Source organism: Sprattus sprattus (assembly GCF_963457725.1).
Source record: "Sprattus sprattus genome assembly, chromosome: 20".
NCBI lineage: Eukaryota > Metazoa > Chordata > Actinopteri > Clupeiformes > Clupeidae > Sprattus > Sprattus sprattus.
Window position 1 is genome coordinate 7,846,506 of NC_137918.1, and position 15,447 is coordinate 7,861,952.

A 15,447-nucleotide genomic window follows, 5' to 3' on the forward strand; every position below is an offset into this window, starting at 1 on the left:
AACGAATGTGTTTCATTTTGCGTACTAAATATCACGGATTACCAAGTGGAGTTTTGCTCTCAGGGATTTGTGTGAGCAAAATTAAATCCCATGCCTCCCTCTCTGCCCTGCTCACGTGTGGGCCAGTGTTCTCTGCCGACGTCCAGAGCCTAGTGGGGTTGTTTTTTATCAGAACATGATGACCCCCCCACAGGACTGACAGCCATGCTCAACAATCAATCGGACGCGTCCGATTTCATCCATGGTTGAGCCTGTGAATCTAATTAAGTCGGTTCCTACAGCTGCAGTATTTTCCCTCCACATTTAGAGGAAATCGATGCCTGTGGCTTAGTGCGCACACAAACTGAACTGGTCTGCAATAGCAGGGGATGACAGAGGTGTTGCTGTGACGGGCCCTAATATAAAATGTTGTTTGAAGTGGAGAACTATTGCCTAAATCAATTCCTCAAAATCCTGTGAAATGATAACAGGGTGTGACAGATACCTAGTTATGTGAAAGAATTTGCAAAACAATAATTCTGTGATGTTCCTCATTTTGTCTTTATGATTTTGTCAAAACTCAAAGCCACCACTAGATGGCACTGCACCACCACCACCAAGTACTATTCTCTAACACGCATGACACAAGGAGGTCTGTCTGCACCACAGGTTGGAAATATTTCCCAGTTTCTCTAGTTTCACAGTAGTTCATTTGCTGGAACATTTTAGGGAAACAAAGCTACTTTATTTGTCTTGTATTCTGTACATGTCGCAAGACGTACAATCATCATTCAATTCATCTGTGTGTGTGTGTGTGTGTGTGTCTGTCTGTAGAGCAGGGACATTCTGATGATCTGCAGAGGAATACATTAAGTGGCACTCGGCTCCAGAGAAAGAAGAAAAAAAAAGCCACAGGTTGTCTCACCACGCCGACTGATCCACACCTCCCACAGCCCAGGCAGTCAGCCGCTAACACGCCTACACACACACACACACACTCCGACATACACACACACACACACGCACACACAGAGAGACAGACATACAGGCACATACACCACCCACACAAAAGCACAGACACACACACACACCTCCCCCATACACACATATCCAGCCAAGAAGATATACTGATTTAACAAGTCATAATTGCACTCAAACGAGCATACACACGTATAACCAGGCGACCTCATACAGCAGACACACTTGAGGGAGAACACTAGAAAGTGCAAGACAAAGATCAATTTTCAGCAGGTAAATGGTAACACCTTGCACACACACAAACAAACTCACACGTACACATGCACGCACGCACACACATGCACACACACACACACACAAACTCACACACGCACACATACACACATGCACGCAGGCACACTCATGCACACAAACACACACACGTGCACACACATCTGTAAGCTGTTTGCACATCTTCCTATCTTTTCATCCCCTTGTTACTCTGTTAATGAGAGAGTAATGATTTTCACTGATTGAGTCACTGTTTTTGTCTCTTCATCTTTGTTTTCCGTTACCTTCATTACCTTTTCTCCTGCTCGGTGACTGCAGATAAAATACGTGACTGGACAAGGGCACAACCTGAGCACATGAACAAGATGGTTCTATATGTAGCCTATAAGACTATTTCACTGAATAACCAACAAACAATCAAAATGTCTACCTTCTCAAAGTCAGTCACTTGTAAAAAGAGACATTTGTAGAGGGATAGTAATTGTGATGGCAATCATATGAGGGAGGTTGAAGGACCCATGCGGTATCAAGATGGCTTAGGAATGCGTTTTATTCAGGAAACTTTGCCTGCATCAGTGCTCTTATCAGTCCATTAACTTCAGAACATTTCTATCTCAACCCGGCCGGCCTCAAGCCTTATGTGCCGCGGTTCTGCTTAAGGTTTCTTCCTGATTAACAGAGGGTTGAAGGAACCATAAAGTATCAAGATGTCTGAGGAATGCTTTTTTTTTTGCATCAGTGGGGCTTCTCTAATCAGTCGACTAACTTCAGAACAATAAAGAGACTGCTTGAACTTCCCTCACCTGTAATATTTTCAGTCATGATGTTTGTATGCATATTAGAATTAAAGCACACAGGTGATGTATCAAATATTAGAATTAAAGCACACAGGTGATGTATCGAGTATTAGACTTAAGGCATGCAGGTGATGTATCGAATATTAGACTTAAAGCACACAGGTGATGTATCGAACATTATACTTAAAGCACACAGGTGATGTATCGAATATTAGACTTAAAGCACACAGGTGATGTATCGAATATTAGACTTAAGGCACACAGGTGATGTATCGAACATTATACTTAAAGCACACAGGTGATGAGGCTGTGCAGGACAGTTTCCTCTGCAGGAGCTAGATAAGTCAGGGCATTGATCTCAGAAAAGATGGGGCGTGTCTTTTCCTGCTACACATTCAGGAGTCTTAAAGGTGCAGTCCTTGATTATAATCCATTACATGTTTTTGGCGAAATTTCAGTGAAATGCTCCTCATGTTCCTCTAATTGGCCGTCCAGTGTGTGTCCATCCTGGCTCTGTAAATGAGAACCAACACAGTGGCTCAGACCGAGCCATACCCAATACCAGCCAGTCAACATGCTGCTCCATGAGCACAGAAGGGGAGGGTTGTAATTTGATTGACTGGTTGTTGAGCTCAAATATCAACAACATTTAGCCAGGATCGAGGACCATGTCTTCCTGAGAAATATAAGTGAATTTTACAGCAAACCATGCTACGTTGTTTCCCCACTGAATCCATGTCTGGGTGCACCTGGGTTTGAGTTCTCTGTCTTCCTCCCGATCTCTCTCCCACTTATGTCCTAGCTGCTGTTCACTCTCTGGTCCAAATGAATGAAAGCTTATTTATATTAGGATCCATTTCACCACTCTGAGCTAACTGCCCCCAGTAGTAATGAATTGCCCCCACCAGCTGGTTGCCTCCCATAAGATCCGAGGGAGGGCATGGACTGGAGCAACTCTGAACTCTCCCTGCCTTCCTTATGGAGCAGAGAGAGCCTGACGCAGTAGTTTATTAGCTGTGAACATTTAGGGTAACAAAATTACTTTATGTGTCTTGTATTCTATACATGTCACAAGGTGTACAATCATCATACATTTGTAATTTTTCCTGACAGTGTCTTCCAAAGTTTGTGAAGAATTCATGTTCTTCAACTTCCATGACTTTCATTATGAGCTACTCATACATCAGGTTATATGAACTGGCCCTGTGTGTGTTTCTTAATGCAAGATTCTGTGTGTGTGCAAACCCTGACCTGCTCAGTGATCCAGCCCTGATGTGGATCAGATCTGGCCCTGGTCTAGTGCAGATGTGGCCCTGGTCTAGTGCAGATCTGGCCCTGGTCTAGTGCAGATCTGGCCCTGGTCATGCTAAACCTCAAACCTCATGTTCAAGATTATCTGACCACACTGTCCCAGCTACAAGGCCCAGGCCAACAGAAATTGTGTATTTCAAAAATTGCAGTTTTGCACTGCAGTAAAATCTGTGTAAAAACAATCAGACTTTCTTTAAGGTTTGTGTTTGCGAGAGCTGTGACAGGCTTTGGAGAGACTCTTGCGTAATATTCTGCTGGCTTATCCTTGTTCTCTATGGTCTGCACGGCAACAGCTATCGGGCGGTTTGTTTGTTTGATAGTATGGCTGGGCTTTTATTTGTTGTGTGTTCACAGCAGGACGTCATTACTCATGCTTGTGTGCCTGCTAAAAATATGTCCTCCTGTACCAAATACTCCCAAGTATGTCACTGTAGTTGTGCAGTTTGCGCTGGCTTTCTGTCACTGCTGTGGGGAAACAGCACACACGCAGACGACTCAGACCTTAGCACACACACACAGTGTAGACGACTCAGACCTTAGCACACACACACAGTGTAGACGACTCAGACCTCAGCACACACACACAGCGTAGAGGACTAAGACCTCAACACACACACACACACAGCGTAGACGACTCAGACCTCAGCACACACACACACGCAGTGTAGAGGACTCAGACCTTAGCACACACACACAGTGTGGACAACTCAGACCTCAGCACACACACACAGCGTAGACGACTCAGACCTTAGCACACACACACAGCGTAGACGACTCAGACCTTAGCACACACACAGTGTAGACGACTCAGACCTTAGCACACACACACAGTGTAGACGACTCAGACCTTAGCACATACACACAGTGTAGACGACTCAGACCTTAGCACACACACACAGTGTAGACGACTCAGACCTCAGACATCAGCACACACGCAGCGTAGACGACTCAGACATTAGCACACACACACAGTGTGGACAACTCAGACCTCAGCACACACACACAGCGTAGACGACTCAGACCTTAGCACACACACACAGCGTAGACAACTCAGACCTTAGCACCCATGCAGCGTAGACGACTCAGACCTTAGCACACACACACGGCGTAGACGACTCAGACCTTAGCACACACACACACATTGTGGAGGACTCAGACATCAGCACACACACACAGTGTAGCGGACTCAGACCTTAGCACACACACAGTGCAGGGCTCTCAAGTTTTTAAGACAGGCAAGAGGGACATATTCCCCCGGTCAAGCCCCCATTCCGTATTCCGCCTGCCCCGCCCCTGTCGTACGCATTTAATATCTGCCATTTTGCGAGTTTGGGCATTACAGAGAACACTTTGAAGAAGCATTACACAACCAGCACACCTTGATGGGCACAGGAGTTCTCTTGGCGGCAGATAGAACACCAGTATGCTCATTTGTGGAAACATCAAAACACATTTTTGAACTTAAGTCAGGAACATTGTGTTCCACAGAACTAATTATAAGGATGGTACGTTTGCTGGAAGCCAGTAGGGTTTTTGGAACGTTGGAACTTGTCTCACTGGTCCGACTAGAAGGTTATGCCAACTTTGTTGATGATGTTGATGATTCAACAGTGTCATATGTGTGTCTGTGTGTGTATGCAAATAAGGATGATTCACAGGATGATTCACAGTGGAAGTTAAACAAATAGCCTGAAAGTTAGAGGGGACCCCTCTAACTTTCAGGCTATTTGTTTAACTTCTGCTGTGAATCATCCTTATTTGATTTATCATGTCATAAATCACTCATTGAATTCATCTACCTCATAGGTCAATGTATGTAATGTAACCGATATGTTTTTACAGAAATTTGAATAAGATGCTTGGCCAGTAATGAAAAGTGAAAGTCCTCTCTATGGCAGAGGTGGTGTAGACACACACACTCTGAAATTCACCTCTGCATTTAACCCATCCAGGGAAGTGACACACACACACACACAGTGAAGTGAGGTTACACACTTACCCAGAGCAGTGAGCTGTCATTGCTCAAGGGCACTTCAGCCGTGGATGTGGGCATGGGAAAGCAGTGGTCTACCACTTCCCCCGCCCACATTTTTCCTACTGGTCGGGGATCGACCTGGCCACCCTACGGTTTCCGGCCTGAAACCCTAACCAGTAGGCCACGAATGTCCCTAATAGGCCACGGCTGCCCCTGTAGCCCACGGCTGCCCCTAATTAATTAAATTATACAAGACACCATCACCACACAAACTTTAGCAATAAATCACTTATCCCCCCTAAGGGCAGGCTTGAAGCACGTAGATATTTTCATGTTATTCCGGTAAACGGTTGTCGTGAATACTCTCCTGCTGTCAAATCAGGACCAATCAGAGAAGAGCCACTCTTGCTTTGGTTCCTGCCCACACAGTGTCAAAAGTTGAGAGAACTTTTGACAATGCTCTGTATTTGCACCCTGTACTGTATTTTTCATTTTCATTTTTTATGGCCCTACCTCTCTTACACCTGCACTCATTCTTATAATGTTAAGTTAAGTTTTACATGTTTATATGTTTTTAAAGTAATATAAGTTTATCATCTTTAAATATAATTTGTTGCGTTTTTTTTATGTGCCCCCCTGGTTAAACCCTGGCCCCTCCTTGGCCCCCTTAGTAAAAATGGTCTAGAACCGCCACTGAGCGTAGAAGACTCAGACCTCTGCAGCTGCTAGCGATGCAGGTTCAAGACAGACTGGTGTATCTTCAGCCGACAGTCTCTCGACGTACATTCTACACACACACACACACATAAACACACACGCACACGCACACGCACACGCACTCACACATTAAAAGCCAGTGAAGGCATCATACCAGCCCACAGATCTCCACATTTTTAGTGTCAATAGGAACTCTATCCCACTTTAAACTAAGTGAAAGTCGTTGGATACTGGCAGATTCTCACACAGAAACATGCAAGTGCACTGGCCAACACAGAGAAATGTATTACTGTGTGTGTGTGTGTGTGTGTGTGTGTTTTTATGTGTGTGTGTGCGCAGACGTCAGAGGACAAGGAGGGTATATAAGAACCTCGCCTCCCAGTCCTCCATCGAGGTTTCTGTGTCCATGTTCCCGTTCCAAGCAGCGCTCCACAACACAAGGTAAGGAACCGGAACATTCCTCTTCGTTGTCTAGCGTTTCTCTCTCTCACACACACACACACACACACACACACACACACACACACACACACACACACACACACACACGCAGCTGAAACTGCTATATGTTATTCTCCCTACTCCCACACAAAAGAGCATATTTCTCTCCTTCAGTAAGACTTTGTGGGGAGACAGCCCATTAAACCAAGGCTTTAATATTCTATCAGTGTTAATGAAGTTTGTTTCTATTTTGTATTGTGGTCACTAGAGAGTAATTTATTACATTTAGAGGTAAGATCTGGATTATTGATGTACATAGCATTGAAGTGAGAATACTTGTCAATCAATTCTTCTGTTGTGTAACTACTGAACAGTGTTTTATAGATATTGCTTTCTGTTTGTATCTATGGAGTTTTAATGTTTAGAGGTCTTCTGTGAATAAGCAAGAGAAAACCGGCTCCCTTTCAATGCACATGTTAATGCTCCGTCACTTTGGACTAACTGCAGTAAAGAATGGATAATTATGCACCCGAGAGTGAGGGAGTTCTTTGCTGTTAAAGCAGATTCACTAAGGCTTAGTGACTAAGCCATATTTTATTCACGTATTGAGGTTTCCTCCTTTTTATTAAATCTGCTTTAATCAGGCAGGCAAGCAGTAACTCACCACCTGTTATGTCTCCCTCTCTTTACCTGACTATATCACTGTTGTCCAGAGGGACACATTTAAATTGCAAAAAAATCATTTCTTAATGAGGTCTCCCTCTGCTCTCAATCTGTTTATCATTAGCCTGTTATCTCCTCCTCACCAACTAATCCTGGACATTGTCCATCGATACATACACACACACACACACACACACACACACACACACACACACTCACACACGGACACACACACACACACACACACACACACGGACACACACGGACACACACGGACACACTGACACACACACGGACACACACACAGTGTATCTTTTCTCTTTGTTGTTCTCTCTTTCACCCACACTTGTGTATGCTCACACATGGTTTCTCTCTCTTTCTCCCTCTCTCTCTCTATCCCTCTCTCTCTCTCTCTCTCTCTCTATCCCACTCTCTCTCTCCCTCTCTCTCTCTCTCTCTCTCTCTCTCTCTCTCTCTCTCTCTCTCTCTCTCTCTCTCTCTCTCTCTCTCTCTCTCTCTCCCTCTCTCACCTGTGCAGATGAACGGTGGGATCTGCATGTGTGTGTTCCTGGTGACCCTGTCGGCATCATGCTTGCAGCGGGCGTGCTGTTCACCCCAGCGGGAGAGCTCAGTGCCCGCTCCCCTGCGCCATGCCCACTCTGTCGCGCCCGCCATGACCGCCACAGATGGCAGCGCCACCGCCGCCACCAACCTCGGCGAGCTGCTCACCAAACTCATGTCCAGGAAAGGTGAGAAAGCAATCAAGAACTCTAATAACTGCTTTATTCATTAATTATTTTTATAAATAAATTCACTCATAAATATTATATTTTATTATGTTTCGGTGTCAATTAATTGACAGATTGAATGATACAATTACTGTAAGTGTTAAGGGAGTTTTAAGCTTAATTCATTAATTGCTGTTGAAATATGACTTGCACACACACACACACACACATACACACACACTCACACACTTAAACAAAAACACACACACACACACACAAAAACACACATACACGTGCACACACACAAACGTAAGTTTACTCCTTTTCCTTTTACATGCATCATTGAACACTATGGCTACCTCTACTTTTAATAGTATTGCTTCCAATAGAATCACTACTCATACTTATCATCATCATCATCATCATCATCATCATTCTTAGCAATTTAATCATATGAGGCATGCTAATAGAAGATTTGAGGTCACACTCACATAGACCTAAATGTTAAGTAAACAGAACTTTGGCGATCTCTTAGAGACGCACATGGTTTCAGGAAGGAGCTATCTGTGAGCCACACACACTCAGATCTCTACCAAATGGTCTCTTTCTCTCCCTCTCTCTCGCTCACACACACACCCACAGTCTCTTGCTCTCTCTCTCACCAACACACAGATCTCTACCAAATGGTCTTTTACTTTCCCTCTCGCTGGTGCTGTCTCTCCGTATCACTCAGTATCTTTCGCTTCTTTTTCTCAACCCCCTCTTATTCCCTGTATTATTCTCTCTATCTCTTGGTTTTTGTTCACTCTCTCTCTCCTTCTCTCTCTCCTGTGTTTTGTCTGTCTCTCTCTCTCTCTGTCTCTCTCCCTGTATATGTGTTTGTTGCTGGAAATCTCCATGCCATTCTGTCTTCACCCTCCTAATTAATGAGCTCCTTGCATATCTGATGTGTTCTCTTGGCAGTGACTGTGTGTTGGCAGTGTCCATGCAGACAAGGAGTCTCACACTGTCTGTCAGCTGTGGAGCTCCCTCAGAACACATCTGATCTTTCTTTCTTTATTTCCCCTTCTTTCTTTCTTTCTATCTGTCTCATTTCTCTTCAGCCTCTCTTCGGAAGAACTCCTCGTTGAAATCGAGAGCGAGCGCCGTAAGAGCCAATCACCAGCTGAAGGACAGAGACTACCTGGGCTGGATGGACTTTGGACGCCGGAGCACGGGAGAGTACGAGTACTCCTCGTGAAAGACTTTGGGGGAAAAAACACAACAGTCCAAGAACATCCGTCAAACCTCACAGATCTCAGCCCCTTCACTACAAACAGTCACGCCACATCCAGGCCTTGTTAATTGGCCAATCACGGCACATTTTCTGATCTCTGTTATCTTTATGTGTTTGATTTACTGATCTCTGTGGTCTTTATGTTTTTGATGCATATGTGTATTTGAGAGCAGCATATAGACCCTGGTGCTGTTGTTATCGTAGTCAGATTCTTTGTATTGATGATACCTATATTATGAATAGTTATGACACTGAGATACGATTCATTTGAAGTAATTGAATTTCTCGCACGGGATTAATAAAAGTTTATCCTATAATAAGTAAACAATTACTGTATCAAATAGTTTAAGCTTAGAACAATAAGAAAGAGTTCATACAGGAAAATATGATCATCACACCAACACAAGTATTTCACCCTGTTGATGAAAAGGCGTTCAGTGTTTCTCAATAAAGCTACTGAGAGTTCAGCTTTGGCCTTAAACCTTCAGACTGAGCGCCTCCTTCATGCAATCTCTTGTTTGTCTCCTCTGGCCAGTCTGCAACCAATTACATCTGCAAATACTGATGGTTCCTATGGGGTATCTCATAGTGTCGTTGTCTTCGGGGTGTGTGGGGGTGTGTGGGGGGGGGGGGCTCTGTACTAGTCACAGGTGTGAGAACTCAACAGGCTAGTGGACTCCTGCCTATGCTAGGGGTCACAGGTGTGAGAACTCAACAGGCTAGTGGACTCCTGCCTATGCTAGGGGTCACAGAACTATGAGCACTCAACAGGCTAGTGGACTACTGCCTATGCTAGGGGTCGTAGTGGACTCCTGCCTATACTAGAGGTCGCAGAACTAGTAATCCTCCAGTTGGCATGAGATGTGCTTCTATACTCCGGCGTTTTACATTCAGTGACCAGCAAATGTTTCTATCACACTGCGATATAAGGAAGGCAGTATTGTGCTGGGCTGATGTGCACGTTTTATATGTATATATAATAGTAAATTGAACAGCACATCAGTGTGTTTCATATTTCACCGTAGCATATGTGTACACATAAGTAAGTCTGTACCATAGTTGTACATTTAATATTTTTGTTGTTGGAAATTACTTATTTATAGTAGGTGTACTTTAAAATAACTCAACCTTGTTTATTTATAGTAGGTGTACTTTTGAATAACTCAACCTTGTTTATTTATAGTAGGTTTACTTTTAAATCACTCAACCTTGTTTGCCAGTGTTCTATTGGCGTTTCAAAGATATACATTTACACATTTTAACCAAAATATTGTCATAAGAAAGGACCCATTGAAAGGAATAATCGTCATCACTGATTTACTTTTATTGAAAATAAAAAGAGTTAAAAATGCCTTTTCTGGCATACAGTGGATGAAGATGAGTGTAAAGGATCTTCCTGAGGAAAACAATTCCATGACTCCACTCACGAGGACTCCAGATAGCCACTGATGCTGCGATAGATTTAGCTGGTGGATGCGCACCAAAACCAGCTTTAACCCGTCCCAGGTTAAGTCGCTAACTAAGAGATGTACATACACAGACAAACAAACAGAACATTCAAACAAAGTTTGCTATCCACACAATGGACGGTATAAAGGTGAACATCCTACATATCCTATCCGATTTAGTTGGAAACGTCACCAACACGACCAAAAGCTGAACAGATGAAACTAGTTTTTAAACGATATACATGAATATATGAGTATATAAATGACCATCTGAACAGTCGAATACTCAGGCACAGGCATCTTCTATTGATCATCAGGAGTGACAGTTCATCTTGTTGAAAGTCACATTCATTATTATTTCACAAAGCCAGTGGCGCAATTAAACCATCATCCAGTCCAGTTCGAAGCAGATGTTTAGAAATTCTAAAACAATTCTCTTGGCTTTCTCCTGGAATATTTCAGGTCTTCAAAGGGCTCACCATAAGCCTTCAGTCACGCGGGTGTGCATTGCTTTCCATTCATTTCCATACCATTTACAAACCACACAGCTCTCACCCACGAGAATAAAATAGTTTTAGGCAATGCAACTCTGACTGAATCTATCAATATTTATTTCGACTTTCAACAAGTTTCTCTATATTTATTTTTGGGGTGGATGGTAGTTTGTTGGATGGCTTTAGATTTGGATTTGGAATTCATTTTCATATCTAATTTTCATCATATTGAGCTTTTTCTTTCCTTCAGCGTAAAGTTAGTCTGGGGAATAGATAGATAGATAGATAGATAGATAGATAGATAGATAGATAGATAGATAGATAGATAGATAGATAGATAGATAGACACTTTGTTTATCCCGAGGGAAATTTAGGAAATAATGAGATGCCTGAAATGTGAGGCATGTTTGGGAGGTTAATGAGGGTCAGCTGGAGGCTAACTTCTCCCATGCGGACCATAACCAACAGGTCCAGAATGACCAATAAAAGGAATACCCCCCTGCAACCATACTAATAGAACTCAACAAACAGAGAGAGAATGTTCGCACGTTTACATGACTAATGCACTAGTTGCACTTTGAACAGTGTGTAGCCATGTAGTTCTACACGCAGTGTGTCATATGTAACAATGAAAGATAATAATCCATAATCATCCTTAATAATCCATTGTCTGTAGTTGAGCTGATGAGGTAGATCCCCTGACCACCCCCCGCATTCATTTCAAATTTAGAAACATTTTTAAAAGCCATTCCATACCCAATTAGATTTAATATCTTTACATAATAGGAAAACTACTGAATATACAGCCGCGGAAAAAATTAAGAGACCACTTCAAAATGATCAGTTTCTCTGGTTTTACTATTTATTGGTATGTGTTAAAGTAAAATGTACATTTTTGTTTTATTCTATAACCTACTGGCAACATTCCTACCAAATTTCAAATAAAAATATTGTCATTTAGATCATTTATTTGCAGAAAAATGACAATTGGTCAAAATAGCAAAAAAGATGCAGTGTCTTCAGATCTTGAATAATGCAAAGAAAACAAGCTCATATTCATTTTTAAACTACACAATACTAATGCTTTAACTTAGGAAGAGTTCAGAAATCAATATTTGGTGGAATAACCTTGATTTAAAATCACAACTTACAATCACAAGACCATAAGGATTGAACCAAAGCGGACTGGAGGGTCTCCTAGTTCGTCTTCTCTGATGAGTCCAATTTCACAGTAGGTGCAAGACTCTGTGGCTTGTAGGCCTCTCCAGGTCTCCGTCTAACCATCAGACGACCATGTGTTGGGCAAAGCTGAAAATTGGACTCATCAGAGAAGACGAACTAGGAGACCCTCCAGTCTGCTTTGGTTCAATCCTTATGGTCTTTTACAAACCTCAGCCAGGCAAAGTACAACGTTGTCCCGGAAGAAAAACTTGCTTCCTTTTGCTCTGACAATGTTCCCCAACTCTGAGAAGTGTTTTTTTCCAGCAGGGCAATGCTCCATGCCACACAGCCAGGCCAGTAAAGGTGTGGATGGAGTATCACCAGATCAGGACCCTGTCATGGCCAGCCCAATTTCGAGACCTGAATCCCATAAAAAAAACTCTGAAATGTGATCAAGAGGAAGATGGATGGTCACAAGCCATGAAAAGAAGCCGAGCTGCTTGAATTCTTGCGCCAGGAGTAGCATAAAGTCACCCAACGGCAATGTGAAAGACTGGTGGAGAGCATGCCAAGACACATGAAAGTTGTGATTTTAAATCAAGGTTATTCCACCAAATATTGATTTCTGAACTCTTCCTAAGTTAAAGCATTAGTATTGTGTAGTTTAAAAATGAATATGAGCTTGTTTTCTTTGCATTATTCAAGATCTGAAGACACTGCATCTTTTTTGCTATTTTGACCAATTGTCATTTTTCTGCAAATAAATGATCTAAATGACAATATTTTTATTTGAAATTTGGTAGGAATGTTGCCAGTAGGTTATAGAATAAAACAAAAATGTACATTTTACTTTAACACATACCAATAAATAGTAAAACCAGAGAAACTGATAATTTTGAAGTGGTCTCTTAATTTTTTCCGCGGCTGTATACTGAGGTGCTGATAACTGACCAGGCGACCTCACAGACACACATTTGAGAGATAACTACTACTACTTTTACAACTACTATTCTTGAAATATGTACACTCCTAAGGCAAAAGGAGCTCTTCAATGAGGACTTCGAACCTTCTGATCATTTATTTAGAGGACGCTTTGGGAACAATTATGGGCTGTCATCTTTGTAGATGTTTACATATGTTCAGCCTTGAAGAATTCATTTGGACATGGTTCTGTCTATAGGCCTACCTATAAATCTCTGTAAAAGTCTGTCCTATGAAACAAAGTCTCACACACAAAAACTGGTCCTTGGTATGACCATGTTTTTGTTTACAAATGGCACCTTTTCTCATTGGACTTGCCAAACATTAATTAGCACGCAGGTTTGGCTGAAGCTGGATGGTGAACCCGTTTGGACCTGTGCAGAATTTCAATGCTGTTTCATTTGATCGTTTTTCTATCTCTGTGAAATACCACCCTGTTTTGTTCAATCAATTCATCTATCCATGAATTCAGAGCCATCTATTCATTTCTCCATTCATCTGCAGCCATACATTATGAAGAAGAAAGTCCCTTTTATTCTATCCTACACCTCCTTAAGAGCGTGAACTACTGTATACTAAATACTTTCTACTTACACAACTAACAGATACAGCACGGAGACTGTGAGTAATATGTGTATGTATTTACAAGTTTACAGAATGACTGTGAGCTTTTTGAGATGTGATAAACAGTGTATGATTGTATGTAATACCTCTATGTAAATGGGTCTTTATTTGACCCTGCCGTCAACAGCAGATTTAATTATGGCCTTTTCCAGGACAATTTGAGGATAAGAATCTAACAGTAATAACCTCTGTCTGTCACACTATCTTTGCTTGTAAGAGTGTATATGTTTAAAACTCTATACTACGGAGCGCATTATATACATAATTCACAGTCTGTATAAGATTTTGGACATTTGTACATCTTTGAACGCTTCAACTAATTTCCAAGCATGGGGAATCATGTCACTCTTGCTTTTAACTCTATGCTTTGCTACATGCCATGTTACATGTTTATATTATATATGTTACATATAAATGTAACCTGGCGTAAAAAGTGTCTGGGTTGAAAGTGATAAGATATACAGTATGTGCAAGAGTATATATCAGTGTGAGCGGTGAGCACACTTCTCACGATCAATACCAGTGTGAGTGCTGAGCACACTTCTCACAATCAATTTTTAGGCGATTAGGTGGTTCTGATCATTCTGTAAATAATTCCTATGTGGTGTTGATTGCATGCAAGTTTGTTTTGTGTATTTGTGTTCAGCTTACTTGATGTACCATAAAAAAGTTTGCTTGCATTTGTGTGTTGTGCTGTACAATCTGTGAGTTGCACCATTGAGAACAAACATGGGGACATACTAGTGCAGCAGTGTTTAGCCTGGCTGTATGTTAGTTGTTCCAAACAGCGGTTTGTGTATAGGATGTGTGTGTGTGTGTGTATGTGTGGGTGGGTGTGTGTAAGTGTGAGTGTGAGTGTGAGTGTGAGTGTGAGTGTGAGTGTGAGTGTGAGTGTGAGTGTGAGTGTGAGCGTGAGTGTCAGTGTGAGTGTGAGTGTGAGTGTGAGTGTGAGTTTATGTGTGTGTGTGTGTGTGTGTGTGTGTGTGTGTGTGTGTGTGTGTGTGTGTGTGTGTGTGTGTGTGTGTGGGTGTGGGTGTGGGTGTGTGTGAGTGTGAGTGTGTGTATGTGTGTGTGTGTGTGTGTGTGTGTGTGTGTGTGTGTGTGTGTGTGTGTGTTTGTGTGTGGGGGGGGGGGGGTAATGTCTTTTCATTTATATAACAGTGTGTAAGTCATATGTAATTGTTCTGTATATAGATAGGCTTGGATATAGGCTGAGGGTGAACTGTAAGGTCTACACAGGACTTTGGGTAAAGGCTTTATGAAGGTGTTCTGTGAGGGAGATTGGGTAAAGGCTTTAAGACCATTTTGTGAGGGAGTTTGGGTAAAGGCTTTATGAAGGTGTTCTGTGAGGGAGTTTGGGTAAAGGCTTTATGAAGGTGTTTTGTGAGGGAGTTTGGGTAAAGGCTTTATGAAGGTGTTCTGTGAGGGAGTTTGGGTAAAGGCTTTATGCAATGTGTGCTGTGAGGGAGTTTGGGTAAAGGCTTTATGACAGTGTTCTGTGAGGGAGTTTGGGTAACGGCTTCATAGTTGATATTCTGTACAGGACTATGAGTATATGCATGCCGTGTATTTTCATTTACTAGAGAAGACCTTGTGGACGTGTT

At 42.3% G+C, this 15,447-nt stretch overlaps 1 protein-coding gene across 1 annotated transcript; it reads left to right on the forward strand.

Annotated features, from left to right (window-relative positions):
* Positions 1-7,669: 7,669 nt before the first annotated feature.
* On the forward strand, positions 7,670-9,099 carry LOC308381467 (cholecystokinin-like; the record flags this gene model as incomplete). The annotated part of the gene is made up of 2 exons (XM_080859039.1): positions 7,670-7,880; positions 8,963-9,099. The coding sequence occupies 2 exons, from the start codon at positions 7,670-7,672 to the stop codon at positions 9,097-9,099; spliced, it is 348 nt and encodes a 115-aa protein (XP_080715165.1).
* Between the last annotated feature and the right edge of the window lie 6,348 nt (positions 9,100-15,447).